Source organism: Bos indicus, chromosome 5, assembly GCF_029378745.1.
Source record: "Bos indicus isolate NIAB-ARS_2022 breed Sahiwal x Tharparkar chromosome 5, NIAB-ARS_B.indTharparkar_mat_pri_1.0, whole genome shotgun sequence".
Classification (NCBI taxonomy): Eukaryota; Metazoa; Chordata; class Mammalia; order Artiodactyla; family Bovidae; genus Bos; species Bos indicus.
This window is the reverse complement of record NC_091764.1, coordinates 30,548,395-30,565,599: the sequence shown is the minus strand read 5'-3', so window position 1 is coordinate 30,565,599 and position 17,205 is coordinate 30,548,395. Positions and strand designations below refer to the sequence as shown.

The following is a 17,205-nucleotide window of genomic DNA, read 5'->3' as shown; positions in this document are numbered from 1 at the left end:
TTGTCTCCATTTTACAGATGAGGAAACTGAAGCCCAGAAAGGAGAAATGCTTGCCCTGTATCACCCTGTAAGTGGCAGCCCTAGAACTCGAGTTCTGATCTCCTGGCTTCCTTTTCACTGCCCTGAAAAGGAAAGATGACACCCAAGGCGGTGGAAGGGCAAAAAAAGCAAGACAGGATTGGGGAGAGAGATGTGAATGGGTTTCAGGGAAGACCTATGCGTTTGAGGCCAACGCGGCAGGGCTTTGGCTCAGCGTGTCCCCCATCCTCCACTCCCAGCGCTGACACCCAACTGGTGCTCAGCAGTTAGCTAACGGAGGTTGGCCCAAGTCAGCTGCGGAGATGAGCTAAGTCCGAAGGGAAGAGGGAAGAGAAAAAGGAGGGAGAAGGAAACAAAGACAACCGCAGAAAAATGTGCCCCCGAGGCGGAAGGCAGGAAAGCCGACCGGAGTTGCTGAGGACCGCTCTCCTCGCCGCACCGGTGGGAACACAGTTGCGGCCCAAGACTCTTCGCACACTTTGCCCTCCCGGGCGGAGGGTCGACAGGCCTCAGTGAAGGGCAGGAGGGCAGGTACGCCGCCGGACCTAGGCCCTCCATTCAGCCGCCGCGCAGCTCGGTGCAGCCTTAGGTTTAAAGGGTCCCCGCCAGAGCTCTTGGGGCTGAGAACAGGCTCATGGCTCCACAGGGAGGGGGTAGAGTTGGCTCCCCATCTATATGTCAGGCCAGATCACACTGACTTCCTTCCGCAGCCCTTGACCCCTTTCCAGGTGCGGCTCCTCGCCCTAGCCTCTCTCTCTACCCGCTTCTGCTCCAGTCTCCTCGCCTCTGTCCATCAGCTCCAGCCTCCAGTTAATGAAATCCGGCGAGCGGCCGCACAGACGGCGGTCGGAACCTTTATTTCTCCGCCGGGATAGTGGATCCCGCGGTGGGAGACCGACGGGTGAGCAGAGGATTGGTGGGGCGGTGAACCGAAGGCCAGTCTCCGACTGGCGAGAGCCCGAAGCGCCGGAGGCAGAGCCAAGCTGCAATCTTCGAAGGCTCGGCGAAACGAGGTCGGCCCCTAGGATGCCCTCTGCCCGGGGTCCTTAGTTCTTTCCTATTGTCCAACAAGCAGGAGACTTCGCAAACCCCATACCCATCGCGCCCTGACCCGTGTCAACCTGGGACTCCTGGTTCCGCACTCTAGGCGGATCTGGCTCCCTTGTGCGAAGCGCTTGGCGGCTCTGAGCCGGCGGCCGCGGCCCGGTGCTTCCTCCCACCTCCTTCCATCTCTTCCTTCTTTCTCCCCCTCCTTCCCGCGCTCCCTCCCCGGCGGCCGCGGCCTTTATTAGGGATTCCGCGGCTGTCGGTCCCGCCATCCATCCTGTCCGCCGGCAATTAGGCGGCCAGACAAAGAGCAGCTTCGGATGGATGAGGGTCCCGGCGGATCGGAAATGTGAAGGGTCAGCGCTGCCGCCCGCGGCGCACCCCGCTCCCCCTCCGCATAATCACCGGCCGCCCGTCACTCAGCCGGCCGCCAGGGGAGCTCCAGGGCCGGGGCTGGGGGAGGGCGGGGGTGGGACTGCAGCCTAGGCGCCTAGGGCAGGGCGAAGGCGGACCGACCTGCAACAGGGGCGCCTCCTGCGGGAGAATGGAGGACTGCAGGAGGCCCGAGGCACCTGGAGGAGACAGAAGGCAGGGCATGGTGCCCCGCGATTTCTGAAGGCGGAAGAGAGGACTGCTGCCTGGGGGCATCCTGTACGGAAGCTAGGACTTTGGCTCCGGGGGAGAGGAGAATGGGGGCCTACGCGCCCCCTGCTGGGAGGCTGGGGGACGAAGCCCTAGGGCTTTGGGTCTGCAAAAGTGGAACCGAGCCCAGGACGAATCCCCTTAGGGTCTGTAGCCTGGTGCGCCTCCTATTGGATTAAAGCGATACTGCGCTTCTGTTGCCGGATCTCTTAAGTGAAATCTAACCCAAGCACATCAAATCCAGAAAAGCTCCAAGGCTGGGCGAGCCCGAATGGAGCCAGAGGAAGTTCAAGGAGTCCGGGTTTTACTGCGGATTCTTTGGCGCTAGCTCCCAGCTGACAAATCAACATCTCAATCTGACAATTAGTAGTGGAGGTGGGGGGAGAGGGGCTCTCGCCGCCTGGGCCGCTTAGCCCTCCCGGCGGGCGGCAGAGAGGTGGGCGGTGCTGGCAGTGATGAACGACTCCGGGGGGGCCCCGGGCCCCGAGCGCGCATTCATTACTCGACTGACAGGCGGGCGGCAGGCCGGGCGGGCAGCGAGTGGACGTGCCAAGAAAGAGGCAGAGGCAGGAGCGAGAATAAGAGAGGTGTATAGCAGCCCACTGCCCGGTCAGCTCCCGGCTCTTCACCTCGACCCTGGTACTTGACTTCCTTGAGCTCAGCGTTTTTGGTGGAGCTGGCCGTGGTCGCAGAATTTGGTAGCGGGGACAGAGGTTTAAGCCTTCTGCTTAGGTTAGGCGAATGAAGGTCTAAGATGTCAAGAAAGTGTGTAAACAGGCTTTAAGACTAGGCGCTCCCGCCTGACCTCGGAGGAATTGTGCGTGTCTGCGCACACAGGGGTGGTGTGTTGTGACAGGGATTGATGGGTGTGGGTCGCATGTGGGGGTCGGCGATTGTGTGTGTCAGTGTTAGGGATGCGTCGGCTTGATTTTGTCAGTGGAGGTGTAAGTGCTGCGTGTGTCTGAGCTGCCACCTCTCCCTGCGTGTCTGAGCGCTGCCCGCCCCCCCCCCCCCCCCCCCCGCCCCCGTCAGCTCGCTGTCTCCACTTCTGTAGGAAACAGCAGTGTGCACAGTGACAGCTGAGGTGTGCTGCTGGGGGTAGGGGGATAATGTTAACTGTGAGGATGCTGGTTCAACAACGGCTTCCTTCCACCATCTCTACCCCAAACATCATCCCTCTCCCCAGCTTCCTGAAAGTACTGGATGCTTTTTCCAAAGTCTGGGGACCCAGTTGCTAAGTTCTGGGGAAGGAAGTGGTGACTACCAGAGTTTTCTACCCTCCACATGCCTGTATACATATAGGCAGTCTCCATCTCATATATAGTCGCTAATATAAGATGTGATCCACAACCCTTCTGGCTTCCCCAGGCTGCTGGTGGATAGAGAGGAGGAGGTGGATCTCAGGAAGGGAAAGGTCACACCATCAGACTTCTAAGAGAGCCCACATCTTTGGGGCCTAGGCTAGTCTTCCAGGATCCTTACCTTTTGGGTTTCAGGTCCAATTACTAGTTGACACCTTAGGAGAATGTGCTAATTATATTCTAATTCCTTTCCCTAATAACCCTCTTTTTTCACTTGACTTTGTCTTCACTCTCCTTCCCCCCTCTCAAACACACCAAAAGGTTGACCTTCCCATTCCTGAATCTTCCAGGTCTACAGGGCAGAGAGTTGACCTGATTCTGGGTCTCTGGTCCTCTGTTTTGGTCAATGTGTCTTTGAGCCACTTTCCCTTCTCTTGCTCTTCTTTAAACACAGGTTGTCCCTGGGAACCCTCTATATTTTTGTCTCTGCACCCCTCCTTGTGTCTCCAGGTTTAGGAATCTCTTCCAATTTTTTCTCCCTACATTTAGGGGTCTCTCTTTGTTTTTCTGAGGCTTCACCTCTGGGCATACCCAACGCAACAGTGAGACACATGGGGATGGGAAAGGGAGTAGAACTTCCTTCCTGCCCCCATCCAGAGGCGCCTGCAACCTAAGGATGGGTATGTAATGCAGGGCCCGGCTATGGCCGGGTCGCTTCTCATTCAGGGCACAGGCACCTGGTCGATGCCCGGCTGTCCGCCCCTCTCCCCACCCCCAAGCCGCCCTCCTCCAAGCTCCCGCCCCCTCCGCCCGCCCGGAAAAGGCAAATTTGACATTTTTAAATCCCGAGCCTTGGAGGGATCGATGCGGCCCAGGGGCCCCGCCCGGGGTCGATATTCCTGATTGGGAAGCGGCCGCTGAGCCGAGCGCGTGTAAATCACCCGGACGGGGGGAGAGGGGGCGGGAGCCGACAGCTTCCCAGACGCTGGGAGCCACCAGAGGTTCCGGCCCGACCCCACCCCAGGGCAATGGAATGAGGAGACAGATAGGCCTCAGACCCGGAGACAAGCCCTCTCTTGGACTCCCGCCTCCCCCGCCCATCTCTAACTCTGTGGGCCGGCTCCGGTCTCGCTTCAGCGGCCGCCACCCTCCGTTGCCCCTGGAGCCGCCGGGGAGGCCGGTGTCGGAGCCAGCCATGCGGCGGCTTCTCTCTGGCCGCTCCCGCGGGGCCTGGGCTTCGGCGGCGGCTGTCACGAAGCCGACAGGCCGGGCCGGCCGGGAAGGGGAGGGTGGCGGGGGAGAGGTGGGGTGACGGCTGGCGCGGATATGGCTCACAGTGGGCGCGCAACAGATGTTTGCGGGATTGAGGGACAGCAAGGCGGCGTGGGCACCGCGCGGCGCTGAGCCGGGGCTGAAGGCGCGGGTGGGGGTTAGGGGCAGCCCAGACCTGTTGGGGGTGAGAATCTGGCCTTCTAGCGGGGGTGAGCAGGCACCCCTGGCGCTCAGGGGAGGCTGAGTTGGATAGACCACCCTCAACCCCGCCACCGGTCCGTGAACCAGGGTAGCAGAGAACAAAAGAGAATGGGGTTGAGAAGGCAAGTTCGGACCCCCCTACAGCCGCCTCCGCAGCTCCTACCCTCCAAGCCTCTCATCTCGCGGTTGGAGAAACCGAGGCAGCGGAGGCTGAGAAGGGTTAGGATGGTTAAAAGTGATGTCAGCCACGAGGCTGGGGGAAGCAACCAGAATTCCCGCCTGGGTCTCTGGATTCACCTACCCGCCCCGGGTCCTCTTGCGGCTAAATACACCGCCACGTTCCCCGTATCCCCACCCCCCGCCACCGCAGCTCAGACCCTTCCCTCCTGCTTCAGCTTGTCAGATCACCCACCCTCCCCGGCGCCAATCCCCACCTCGCGCCAGTTTATAGAACAACAATTTGGGAAAAACAATCCAGGCCGAGTGACGGCCCCGTAATTGTGACAAAGTGAGTGCGGGCGGCTGGAGAGCGCGCTCGGGCGGGAGCGCGGCGGGGCGAGGCGGAGGTAGGGGCGCCTCCAGTTTGCCCCCCACCCTCTCGTTCTCATTCAGGTCATCTCCCATCCCTCTCCTTGACTCTTCTCCAATTTTTCTTCTCTCGGCTCCTCGCGCCTCCCCTCGCTTGTTCCTCCATCGCTCTTTCCCTTTCCTCTCGGTAACTGCTCTTCTCCAGCCTCCGCCCCCCCCGCCCCGCCCCGCCCCGCCGCAGCCCCTCCCCTGGTGCGCTTTTCCCGCTCTCTCGCTTCTCGCTCTCTCCTCCGCGCTCCACTAGTTTCTTCATCTTTTCCTCGTGCCAGTCCCTCTTGGGACCCTGGCCCCAGCCTACAAATCCACTTCTCTCCCTCCCCAGTCCCGGCTTCCTGAGGTCGAGCCCTGAGCTTCCCTCCTGGGTCCCCACCTTCTGGGAGGCCTGCGCAGCCGGGCACACAGGGGGTTCCTCCCGCCCCAAAGCGACGGCCCCCAGGCCCAGGCGGCCTGCCTATCCCCTCCTACTCCCGTCGCTGCCTCTCCCACCCCTGTATCTGCGCCCGGAGCCAGTTTGTTTGTCCAGCGGCGGCCTCCGCCGCTCGAGCTGTTTGCGGAGCTTAGCGCGCCGCCGCGCAGTGCCGGCCCAATTAAGTCTCATTCATTATTCAGCGCCCCAGTGCTCCCGCGCCCAGCAGCTGGCGGCTCCAGCGTCACTTTGATGCCCCTCCCAGCCCTGGCCCCGCCGTGAGTCCTAGGGAGCAGACAGAGAGAGCTGCTTTCCCTCCTCGGACCGGGAAGAGGACTGAAGGGGCTGGGAATGTAGGAGGGAACAGAATCTGTAGACTGTGGGGAGGCGACAGGGGCAAGCCCTCCAGGCCCACCCCACCCCCAAGTCAAAGATGGGGAAACTTGAAGATCCACGCTTTTTCTTTACAGAGGAGGAAACAGGCGCCCCCCTCACCCCCCCCCCCCCCCCCCCGCCAAAGCCAAGGTCACGTAGCAGGGTTGGAGCCCACGACATTGAAATGAGGGGATCTTGCATCCCACTTCCATCCCAGCATTGAGGCGGGAGGACACCGCAGACTATTCTCCTGGTGGGAAGGCCCTCACCCCCATCTTTTTTTGCTCCTGGTTCTCTCTCGCGCCAAAGTCAGCGAGATACAGCTGACTTGGGGTTCCTGAGGGATTCTCAGGTCTCCGGCTTGGATCTAGATGTATTGCCCCTGAGTGGCTGGCCTGGAGGCGGGGCAGTGAGGCAAACTTGAGGGGAGAGCCTCTCTCTGCAGCCTGTACCCTGGTGTCTCTGCCTTAGGCAAATTGGAAATGAAGCCATCCAAGGCAGTCTTGAACGGCAATGGAGTAGGGAGAGAGGACTGCAGCCTGAGGTAAGGGAGGAGCCACCCTCCCATTTGTGGGGGTGCAAAGCGGTGACCGAGGGCTTCTTTTTGCTTTTATAGGCCCCCCAACCCGCCCCGCCTCGCCCTAGGCTGCTTTGCCCCAGTATCTAGACAAGGTGAATCTGGGGATCCGCCCGACACCTCCCGTCCGCAAGCGGCAGCGCCACCTGGTGGTCGTCCTCTAGTAATGTAGGCGCTCTTGGCCTGGGGTGGGCGCTGCGCCAGCCGGGTTGAGCCTGGGGAGGCGGAATACGCCAGAAAAACCTAAAATGAAGTTTACCGGAGAGGGCAGGCGAGCGAAGCCCCAGCCTGAAAGGTGATCCCTAGGGGCGAGGGAGGGCCTTGAGGAGGAGGGGCCTGGCCAGGAAGGCCCAACTTCCGTTGACACAGCAAACGCTGAAAGACAAAGTCCACTTGGATGAATGAGAGGGGCCATTTTGACTGTGGTCAAAGGAAATGTCTGATCTGGGAGCCGAGGTACCCAGGTACAGCTGCTCCCCGTGGGACTAGCGGGTACTGGCTGGTGGGCCTGAGCCCCACAATATGGAGGGACTTTACAAGTTTTTCCTGGAAGGCGGTGGTTGAAATGTGAGGTGCCTGGGTCCAGGTCAAAATGTAGCTTTCTAGAGCTGGAGGGAACTCAGGACCTCTTTCAAGTTTGTCTTTTGTCAAGATTTCTTGGTCTGGAGAGATGGGAGGCTGGAGAAGGGCTAAAATCTCCGCCAGGGGTCTGTGGGCAGCCACAGTCCGAGTTGAGGTGGGGAGGGGTTGTATGGTAGGGGACTTTAAAAGTTGTATAGGAACTTTCCAGGGATAGTGTATTCATTTTTATTCATTCACCCCCACCCGCAAACCATGAGTCCTCCAGGAGGTAGGTGGCCTGAGGGGAGGTCTGCAATTTAAGCATACCCTTTTTTCCCGCCTGTGCTGAGTTCTCATTTACTCTACCGAAAGCACTTAAAACTTTCTTCTCCTCTAAATTTGGAGTCATTGTGGTTGTAAAGAACAGAGATGAGATTCTAGACCTAAGGATATGGGAGAGCTACCCAGGGACACTCAGGAAGAGCTGGACTTGACTAATACTGGAAGGAGAAGTGTTACTGTGTTGGGGCCTGGACATAATCTTATGATTGCTTTTTCCCATGTCTTAGGGTCTAAGGATAACTCTGGGGCCATGACTGCCATGATTCTCACAGACGACTCCAGATTTCTGCATTCTAGGCAACGGCAGGTGCCACTGGACTTACTGTGAGACCCTTTTCCTAGAGGATGGCCAAGGGCCTCCTAATGACTTACACCCTCTGGGCTGTAGGGGGCCCTGCTGGTCTCCACCACCTATACCTGGGACGAGACAGCCATGCACTGCTCTGGATGCTTACCCTGGGGGGTGGTGGTCTAGGCTGGCTCTGGGAATTCTGGATGCTCCCAAGCTTTGTTGCTCAGGCCAACAGGGCCCAGGAGCAGAGGCAGGGCTCAGGAAGGGGGACACCCCCTCTAAGTCTCATTCGCTTTGTTGCCCAGATGATAGTGGGCATGTATTTTGGCCTTGTGGCTCTCATTAGCCTTTCCTTCATGGCCAGCTTCTATATTGTGGGCCTCCCACTGGCAGTTGGCTTAGGGGTCTTGCTGGTGGCTGCCGTTGGCAACCAGACATCAGACCTAAAGAACACTCTAGGGGCAGCATTTCTTACTTCACCTATCTTCTATGGCCGCCCCATAGCCATCCTGCCCATCAGCTTGGCTGCCAGCATCACAGCCCAGAAGCATCGCCGCTACAAACCCTCAGTTGGGTCAGAGACGCTCAGCGTGCGGCTCTACCGCCTGGGCTTGGCTTACCTTGCTTTCACAGGCCCGTTAGTGCACAGTGTCCTCTGCCACACAGCTGTCACCCTCAGCTATGTGGCAGATACTCTTGGCTCCTTCTTGAGTTGGTTCAGCTTCTTCCCCCTCCTTGGGCGCCTTTTGGAGTCTGTCCTCCTTCTGCCTTTCCGAGCCTGGAAGCTGCTGGTAGGAGATCATGGCATCAGCAGCAGCTACTTCCAAGAGTGGGAGAAGCTCTATGAGTTTGTTCACAGTTTTCAGGATGAGAAGCGTCAGCTGGCTCTCCAGGTAAGGTTTCTTCCCTCTCATTGCTGTCTAAGATGGCTCCAGAAGTTAGACTAAGTCTCACTGGAGCTGGTGTGGAGGTACTGTTTTCATGTCTGCTGGGTCAGACCCCAGAAGGGTATCTTGGCTTCTTTGGGCTAATAAGGAGTGGGAAAAGATATATGTATATTATTTTCTTTTTACTGAGGTATAATATGTATATAAAGTACACTAATTTTGTGTAGATACCTATGTAACCACCACTCAGATGAAGGTATGGAATATTTCCACGATTAAGAAGGTTCCTTTGGGACTTCCCTTCCAGTCCAGTCATTAAGACTCTGAGCTCCCTTTACAGGGGTCATGGGTTTGACTCCTGGTCAGGGAACTAAGATCCTGTATGCTGCACAGTGCAGCCAAAAAAAAACAAAACAAAAAAGATTCCTTCATGCCCCTTCCCAATCTATACTCCTTTCCTGGGAAAGAATCTGTATTCAGACATCTATTACCGTAGATTAATTTTGCCCATTCTTGGGCTTCATATAAATGGGATCATCCAGGGTGTACTCTTTTGTGTCTGAGTTCTTTCATTCGACATTATGTTTGTGAAATTTACTCATACACGGGATTATAAATTGTTTTCATAGTTGTTTGATGTCCCATTGTGTGAATATACCACAATTTATCTATCCATTCTATTGTCAGTGAACATTTGGATTGTTTTCAGTTTGGGGCTATTCAGAATAAAGCTGCTGCAAACCCTCTTGTACATGATATGCTTATTTTGCATATATGTAAGAAGGAGACCTTGTCAAGGATGCCAAGTTCCAGGTTGGAAAATGGGCATCTGTGATTAATAGCAAATCCTGGTTCTTGCCATGAGATCTAGAACTTGTCCATGTTTCAGAAGGTTGGAATTCTAATCTGAGGCTCTCTGCCTTTCCTGCCAGCAAGTGGAAGCCAATTCTAGCCTGGTTTAGGAAGGTAGCAAGGAGAGGCCCAGGAGCCCTGACAACTTATGAGGTTCTAATTTGTTAGCTTCTGTTTCCCTAAGGTTTTTGGTCTCTCAGAGGGGGCAACAAATGAAGAAATACATGGCAGATACCGGGAGCTAGTGAAGACCTGGCACCCTGACCACAATCGGTACCAGATGGAGGAAGCTCAGAGGCGCTTCCTGGAGATCCAGGCTGCGTATGAAGTCCTGAGGCAGCCCAGGAAGCCCAGGGGATCCTGGAGGTGGGAAGAAACTTCCTTCTGAGGCTGGACTGGCAGAGTTGGATTGCTTGTCCCAGCACACCTTTGCCCAGTGAGGCAGCCCATCCCCATCAGTGTAAAAGAAACTGTCATTTGCAGTGTGTGCTCCTCTGTCAGTCATGTCTGATGCTTTGTGACCCTATGGACTGTAGCCCGCCAGGCTTCTCTGTCCATGGGATTTCACAGGCAGGATTATTGGAGTGGGTTGCCATTTCCTTCTCCAATCACTTGCAGTAGAGATGAGAAAACCTTAAAGAGGTGAGAAAACTATTGTGATTTTGAATTTCTGAATTATTGGCTATTGTAGTCCTGACTTTTTTCTTAATCCACATAGTGAAATGAAAGACATTATAAAACCAATAAAATATCTTTTAGAGACTAGACCACTTGATTTCACCTCTGGTGTATTGATAGATCATGGAGGAGGTTTACTTAACTTTCTTTTTTTTATGTGCAAACCACCAAGTGAGGTGATTGAAGGAAAATATAAGGGTTCTAATACTTCACAAGATGTCCTGTGGCAAAAGGGATTTGATCTGTTCTGTGGACTACCAAGGTGTAAGACTGGGGTTAAGTTTGAAAAGGCTGGAATTCTAATCTTTTCAGGAAAATATTTTAATTCCCCTTATAGGAGAACTTTTTAGAAGCTGTACTTTTTCAAAGAAGGAACAAGCTGCTGTGAGGTAGGGGCTAATCCCCCCCATCACAGACCCTTCTACTTGGAATATTGTGGTGAACCTTCAAACTTAACACAAGTGGTTGGACTGGCTGAATTGTCAGGTCTGCTTGGAACTTGGGATTTGACTTTGAGCTATACACCCTGCTCCCTAGTCATTTACAGTCTGGTGGGGCATAATAACACAGGTACACCTATCAAAGTCCACCTTATTCTATCTTTTGAACTGTGTCCTAAGAGGTGTAAATAGAATGTGTTAGAAAATTGCAGAAGGGATAGATGATACTGTTTTATGGGGACTCATGGGAAAATTCATGATTTTGTATTTCATATGGAAATGGCACCCCACTCCAGTACTCTTGCCTGGAAAATCCCATGGACCGAGGAGCCTGGTAGGCTATAGTCCATGGGGTCGCAAAGAGTTGGACACGACTGAGCGACTTCACTTTCACGCCTTTGTGGGGACTTTGGGGAAACCCTAGGGAACCAACAGCTTGAACATCTCAAGGGGGCCTTAACTCATTCCCAGTTGTAGAAGGAACAGCCCAGGATGCCTCAGTTTGAAGAGGAAGACTGGAGATCAGGAACATGATAGTAAAATCGTGTACCTTTTCTCCAGCTTTCTTTATTTGTGTGTACCATCCTCACACTTTCCTTTATCTGAAAGTTAACTCTGAGGAGTATATGTGCTTTTAAAAAGCAGAATTACTTTGGCTTGTATTCCCTACTGATTAAAAAAATGGCCCAATCAATTGAGAGGAATAAAGTTTATAGATGTTTCTTTTTTCATCCATATATATAAAATACTAGCCAGTGAATTTATGTACTACAATTTTAAGACCAAATTTAACTTTCACACCTTTTTCTTTTACTTTTTTGTTTGTTTTTTGAGGTCGGAATTGCTTTTTTTGGGGTGACTTCGGCAGGCCTGCCGTGGTCAGGTTAGTGTTCTTCCCTCGGAGGCAGCCAAAGCTTGCTGCCTCCTCCTGCCACCTACCTGAGTTAGTGGAACATGCAAAGCTCAGAGGAGCCGCCAGGGCCTGGGGCCGATGGAACAAGAGCGGGTGGCACCAGCTGGGCTGCCTCAGTCAGCACGGACCGCCCAGGCGGCATCCTGAGCCCACATGGGGGCTGAGGCTCCCTGGGAGAGGCAGGCAGTCAGGCAGGCAGCACCCCAGAGTTGGGGGCCCACAGGCCTTAGGGGGCGCCGGGCTCACAGTAAGCAGAGGTCTGCAGGATCCCAGCCATACCTGGCCAGCACGCCAGAGAGCTGGGCAGAGCCTTTCACCAGAAGGTTCTGTCTCCTACCCTAGGTCTGGGTCCTTGGGGCCTGAGGGACACAGAAGGCACTTACTAGGTGAGGCTGGAAGGCTGAAGCCAGAGGCCTGGGGTCTTGGGGGCCTGGATGGGGGCCTTCATCTTCCCTGAGGAAGGCGCTTCCTGAGCAGCCTAGGAGATTTGCAGCACGGCCTGCAAATCAGCAGGTTGGTCCTGGAGACCTGAGAGTAGCTAGTCCAGAAGGGCGGGCCGGGCGGGAAGAACCTTTCCCAGAGGGATCCTTGGGGAGATGCGAGGGCTAAATTGTTTAATTTACTCAAATGTTTCATCATATCAAGTTATTTTTCTTTTTTTTGTCATTATTTTTTATTGAAGTGTAGTTAATTTACAATGTCACACTTTTTAAAATTAATTAATTATTTCTTTTTGGCTACACTGTCTTCATTGCCGTGAGAGGGCTTTGTCTAGCTGCGGTGCCTGGGCTTCTCATTGCGGTGGCTTCTCTTGTTGCAGGGCACTGGCTGTAGGCATGTGGGCTCTAGAATTTGGGCTCAGTAGTTGTGACTCACAGGGCTAAGTTGCCCTGAGGCATGTGGAACCTTCACAGACCAAGTATTGAACCCATGTCCTTAACCACTGGACCCCCAGGGAAATCCTGTCACACCTTTTTAAAGTGGCCAAAAAATTAATGTATGTATTTTCTTTGAAAAACACAATTTCTCAAATTATCACGTGGAATTTTAATAAGCCATTTTCATAAGCTATTGGTAATTTATTAACATGATATGTAGTACTACATCTGTAAAATGTAAATATATTAAAAATAGTCTATAAGGAAAAAGAGACAAAAGAGTGATTGGGGCTTTACTTGATTTGGAAAATTATTTTACTATTCTCAAATTTTCTTATGAGTTTTTGTTACAAAAATATATTTCAGTTTATTTAAATGAGAGCTATTTATGAGCAGTTTGTATTTTTTCCACAGGAGCAATGCTACAATAAATACCTTTAAACGTGTACTGGGACTTCCCTGGTGGTCCAGTGGTTGAGAATCTGCCTGCCAGTGCAGGGCACACAGGTTTGATCCTTGGTCCAGGAAGATCCCACATACCTCAGGGCACCTAAGCCTGTTTGCCACGACTACTGAGTCCATACTTCCTATAGAAGAGAGAAGCCTGTGTACCACAACTAGAAGAGTTCCTGCTGGCCACAACTAGAGAAAGCCCAAGCACAGCAAGGAAGACCCAGCTCAGCCAGAATAAATAAATAAACATGTGTGCTGCTGCTTTTTGCTTTTCTGAGGCTAGATTCCAATAAGTGATAAAGTGGGATCAAGCAGAATATATGTTTTAATACCTTGATTGCTATTATATCAGGTTACTTTTGGAAAAGACTAACAATCTACACTTTTACCCGCAGTACAAGTAGTCCTTTCTTTGTTACTGGTATGTACTGTTACCTCTGTGCAATTTTTTGCCAAGGTGATGGGTGAGAGATAGTATCTGATGACTTCAATTTGCCTTTCTGTGATTTCTAGTGAAGGTCAGTATCTTCACACATTTTAAACAATTTGTTTTGTTTTGTTTGTTTGTTTTAATTTTGGCTGTGCTGCCACTGCAATGAGCAGCCCTTGCACTGCAACAGAGTAGCCCCTGCCGGCTGCGACTATTAATAGTAGAAAGCCCACCTGCGGCCAAAAATAAATAAGAAGAATCTTTCCCTTTTAGTGGGAAGCACTGTTTGGTTAAACCATCTTTGGATTTCATCTTCGCTCTTGTCCTAGCCTGTGAGCTGGTACTGAAATTGAGTGCTTGCCAGAACCAGGCTACCTACCTACCCCCAGTGGACATTTAGATATTCATGTATCTAATGGTGTAGCCCAGCCATTTTTTGAAAATAAAGAAATGGCACAAGTCACATGAATTTGGAACCTCTGGAAGAAAATTCTGCTTTGCCACCAACCTGGAATTAGAGACCAATTAGTCTCATCACTAAGACTTTTCTGAGAATGTACTTCCTAAAGACCCTGACACAGTGAAAATCAGCTGAAAATAGAAATTCACTATGAAATAATTATTTTTAAAAAACCAACTAAGATATTAGCAGGTGAGAGATCTTTTTTTCTCTACCTGAGTTGATGTAAATGAAATCCAATGATGTTGTATTCTCCCACTCCTACAAATAAAAGTGTACAGAACCTTTAAAAAGTTGGAAGCAAACTGAGAAAGCCTCTCCCCCAAGTACTCATCTAGTGCAGTGCAAGGTCTAGAGATGACCCAGAGATGACCATCTTCCCAGAGATGACCATTCTGGCTTCTGAATTAATTGGAAATCCCATATGTGTCCCACCTTTTGGGCATCCTTAATTGCTGTTCTTTTTTAAACGTTTTATTTATTTTTTAATTGAAGGATAATTGCTTTACAGAATTGTGTTGTTTTCTGCCAAACATCAACATGAATCAGCCATAGGTATTTTGTTGTTCTTTTATTGCACTGAAATTTGCTTCCCTGAAATTTTTTCTAGATTTCCCAATTCTTGTTACAAAGAATAAAAGCCTTTAAGAAACCTTAAAAAAAAAAAAAAAAAAAAAAAATATATATATATATATATATATATTTATTTATTCACTTATTTGGCTGTACCAGGTCTTAGTTGCACCATGCAAACACTTAGTTGCAGCATATGGGATCTAGTTCCCCAACCAGGGATCAAACCTGGGGCCCCCTGCATTGGGAGTGAGGAGTCTTAACCACTAGACCACCAGGGAAGTTCCAGAAACTCTTTCTTGATAAGAACTTGCCCTTCCCTTCATGTCCCTCTAAATTTTCCCTTTTCTAGATTAAACATTGTCTTGTTTAAGGATGCACTGCAGTTTGATAGAAAGAGATGGATGAAGTGAGAAGATGGGGTTTTCCTTCTGCCTCTTGCATGACCAGCCTGCTGACTTAGAATGAGCCACTTTACCTTTATGGGCCTCAGTTTTTTCTCTGTTAGGTGAGGAAGTTGAATTTAGATAACCTTTAAGATTGCTTTCAACACTGGATTCTGGGTTTCCAACTGTTTGGATGAGGCTTGTGTTAAATAGTTTGGTTTCACATCTCTCTGCCCTCTTGTGGACACTGTCGTGGAAAAAAAATAAAATATTTACTTGCTCAAAGAACAATATCATGGCCACCCCCCAATCAAAAATTCACCTGTATCAAACTCTGTTTTCATTTATTCATGTTCTCTTTTAGTCCTCATCCATAAATGTACATATCGTATCAGGGATATAATCTTATAGTCTTTCCCTTCCCTAAATCATAGGCATTGATATATATTACTAGGAAGATGTCATATGTATGTAAATATTTTTTTACTGAGCTATAATTCACATCCCATAAAATTTACCCTTTTAAAGTATACAATTTAGTGATTTTTAGTATATTTATAAGGTTGTAAAGTCATCAACACTGACTCCAGACCATTTTAAACCACCTTAAAACAAAATCCCATACCTATTACAATTCTCTCCTCTCACCAGACCCTGGCAACTACTAATCTACTTTCTGTCTCTATAGGTTTGCCTATTCTGGACCTTTTAAGCAAATAGAATCATACAATGTTTCCTTTTGTGTCTGGCTTATTTCACTTAGTATACTATTTTCAGGATTCATCCATGTTGCAGCATGCATTATTATTATTCTATATTTTTACTTTTTTTCAAACAGCATAATTATACTTTAATGCTATGTAATATTCCCTTCTTGGGAGACATTTAATATATATATATATATATATATATATATATTTGCTGATACATATTTGTTGTTATAAAGAATGCTGCATCAATATTTTCATGTTTCTAATTCATCTATTCTTTTGAATTATTTCAGAATAAATTCCCATGGGTGGGATTACTGGGTCAAAGGGTATGAACATTTTTATGACTGTTGTCAATATTGCTCTTAAATTGTGGTGCCCAGAACTAAATGCAATTCTCAGATGTGTTCAGACAGAACAAGGTACTGTGGAGCTATTAAGTTCTCAAGGTCTGGACAATATATCATCCTTTATATCAAGCAGTCTAAGAATTTATTAGCTTTTTTGGAGGGGGGTGGTTTCTCATGGAGCTTATAGCCAGCTAAAGCCCTTAGGACTTTTCCTAGGCACTGTGTCTTCAAGCTGAGTTTTCATCTACTCTGGGACTTAGGAGGCTTTTGAGGACTCCCTGGCTGGAATTTAGTATTTCTTTGTTTTCTTTTTTTCTCTAACAGTGAGTGTGTGGCCCTAACAAGCCAGCAGGTCTGGGTTTATTGCAGTATTCGATGAGAACTGCAGATGGCGCCTTAAGGCTGTCACAGGGTAAATTATGTCCCTTCACTTTTTTTTTTTTTTTAGGATCTAGTGGTGGTACCTCCTTCAGTTCAGTTCAGTTCAGTTGCTCAGTTTTGTCCAACTCTTTGCGACTCCATGGACTGAAGCACACCAGGCTTCCCTGTCCTTTACCAACTCCCAGAACTTACTCAAACTCACGTCCATCAAGTCAGTGATGCCATCCAACCATCTCATCCTCTGTCATCCCCTTCTCCTCCTGCCTTCAGTCTTTCCCAGCATCAGGGTCTTTTCCAATGAGGTGGCCAAAGTATTGGAGTTTCAGCTTCAGCATCAGTCCTTCCAATGAATATTCAGGACTGATTTCCTTTAGGATGGACTGGTTGGATCTCCTTGCAGTCCAAGGGACTCTCAAGAGTCTTCTCCAACACCACAGTTCAAAAGAATCAATTCTTCGGCACTCAGCTTTCTTTATAGTCCAATTCCCACATCCATACAGGACTACTGGAAAAACCATAGCTTTGACTAGATAGACCTTTGTTGGCAAAGTAATGTCTCTACTTTTTAATATGTTGTCTAGGTTGGTTATAGCTTTTCTTCCAAGGAGCAAGTGTCTTTTAATTTCATGGCTGCAGTCACCATCTGCAACTAAGTACCTCCTTAGTCGGTTCATTACCAGAGTTCAGTCCCCTCCCTTTGTTGGGAAGGTTAGAGAAACTGAACTTCAAATTAAATATGTTTTGTAGATGTCATTTGATCTTTTGAGAAACTCTGGGGGTAATCTCAGAGCTTTGCTTGAACACAAATTTCATGTCCCTGCTTTGGTTTTTGAAGTTCATACCCCAAGAAGCTGATTTTTTGGCTTCTCTTCATATTCCTTGCCATCTCTTCCTCTTAGTGGCAAGGGATTGAAACTCATTCAGTTAATGGGTTTTGTTTGTTTAGCTCAGGTGGGTTCTAACAACAAATGCAGAAAATTTACATAGGATTCCCGCTAAATGAGGTTATATTTCAATAATTTATTGCTTTCTTCATTTTCCTTTCTTCCCAATTCTCTTTTTCTCCACCTTTCCTCCATCTGCTACTTGCAAACTATTATATTAATAATTTTCAGCAAGACCTTGGATTTCCTAGATTTAAACTTCACTGATAAGTTTCAACAGAATAGAG

The 17,205-nt window shown here is 50.0% G+C and overlaps 1 protein-coding gene and 1 non-coding gene across 4 annotated transcripts; one reads left to right on the top strand and one right to left on the bottom strand.

Moving 5' to 3' along the window:
• The first annotated feature begins 6,709 nt into the window (after positions 1–6,709).
• On the top strand, positions 6,710–12,995 carry DNAJC22 (DnaJ heat shock protein family (Hsp40) member C22). 3 transcript variants are annotated; one of them, XM_019960652.2, is made up of 4 exons: positions 6,710–6,912; positions 7,579–8,536; positions 9,567–9,748; positions 12,706–12,995. In XM_019960652.2, exons 2-4 carry the CDS (start codon positions 7,697–7,699, stop codon positions 12,767–12,769), a joined length of 1,086 nt encoding a protein of 361 aa, XP_019816211.2. In that variant the 5' UTR covers positions 6,710–6,912; positions 7,579–7,696; the 3' UTR covers positions 12,770–12,995. The 3 variants fall into 3 exon arrangements, with proteins under 3 accessions (XP_019816211.2, XP_019816213.2, XP_019816212.2); XM_019960653.2 differs by having other exon boundaries at positions 6,852–6,940; XM_019960654.2 differs by lacking the exon at positions 12,706–12,995 and having other exon boundaries at positions 9,567–10,149.
• A 1,419-nt stretch (positions 12,996–14,414) lies between these two features.
• On the bottom strand, positions 14,415–14,488 carry TRNAG-CCC (transfer RNA glycine (anticodon CCC)). Its single transcript has one exon. It is a non-coding gene; the product is annotated as a tRNA-Gly (tRNA).
• Positions 14,489–17,205: the final 2,717 nt, after the last annotated feature.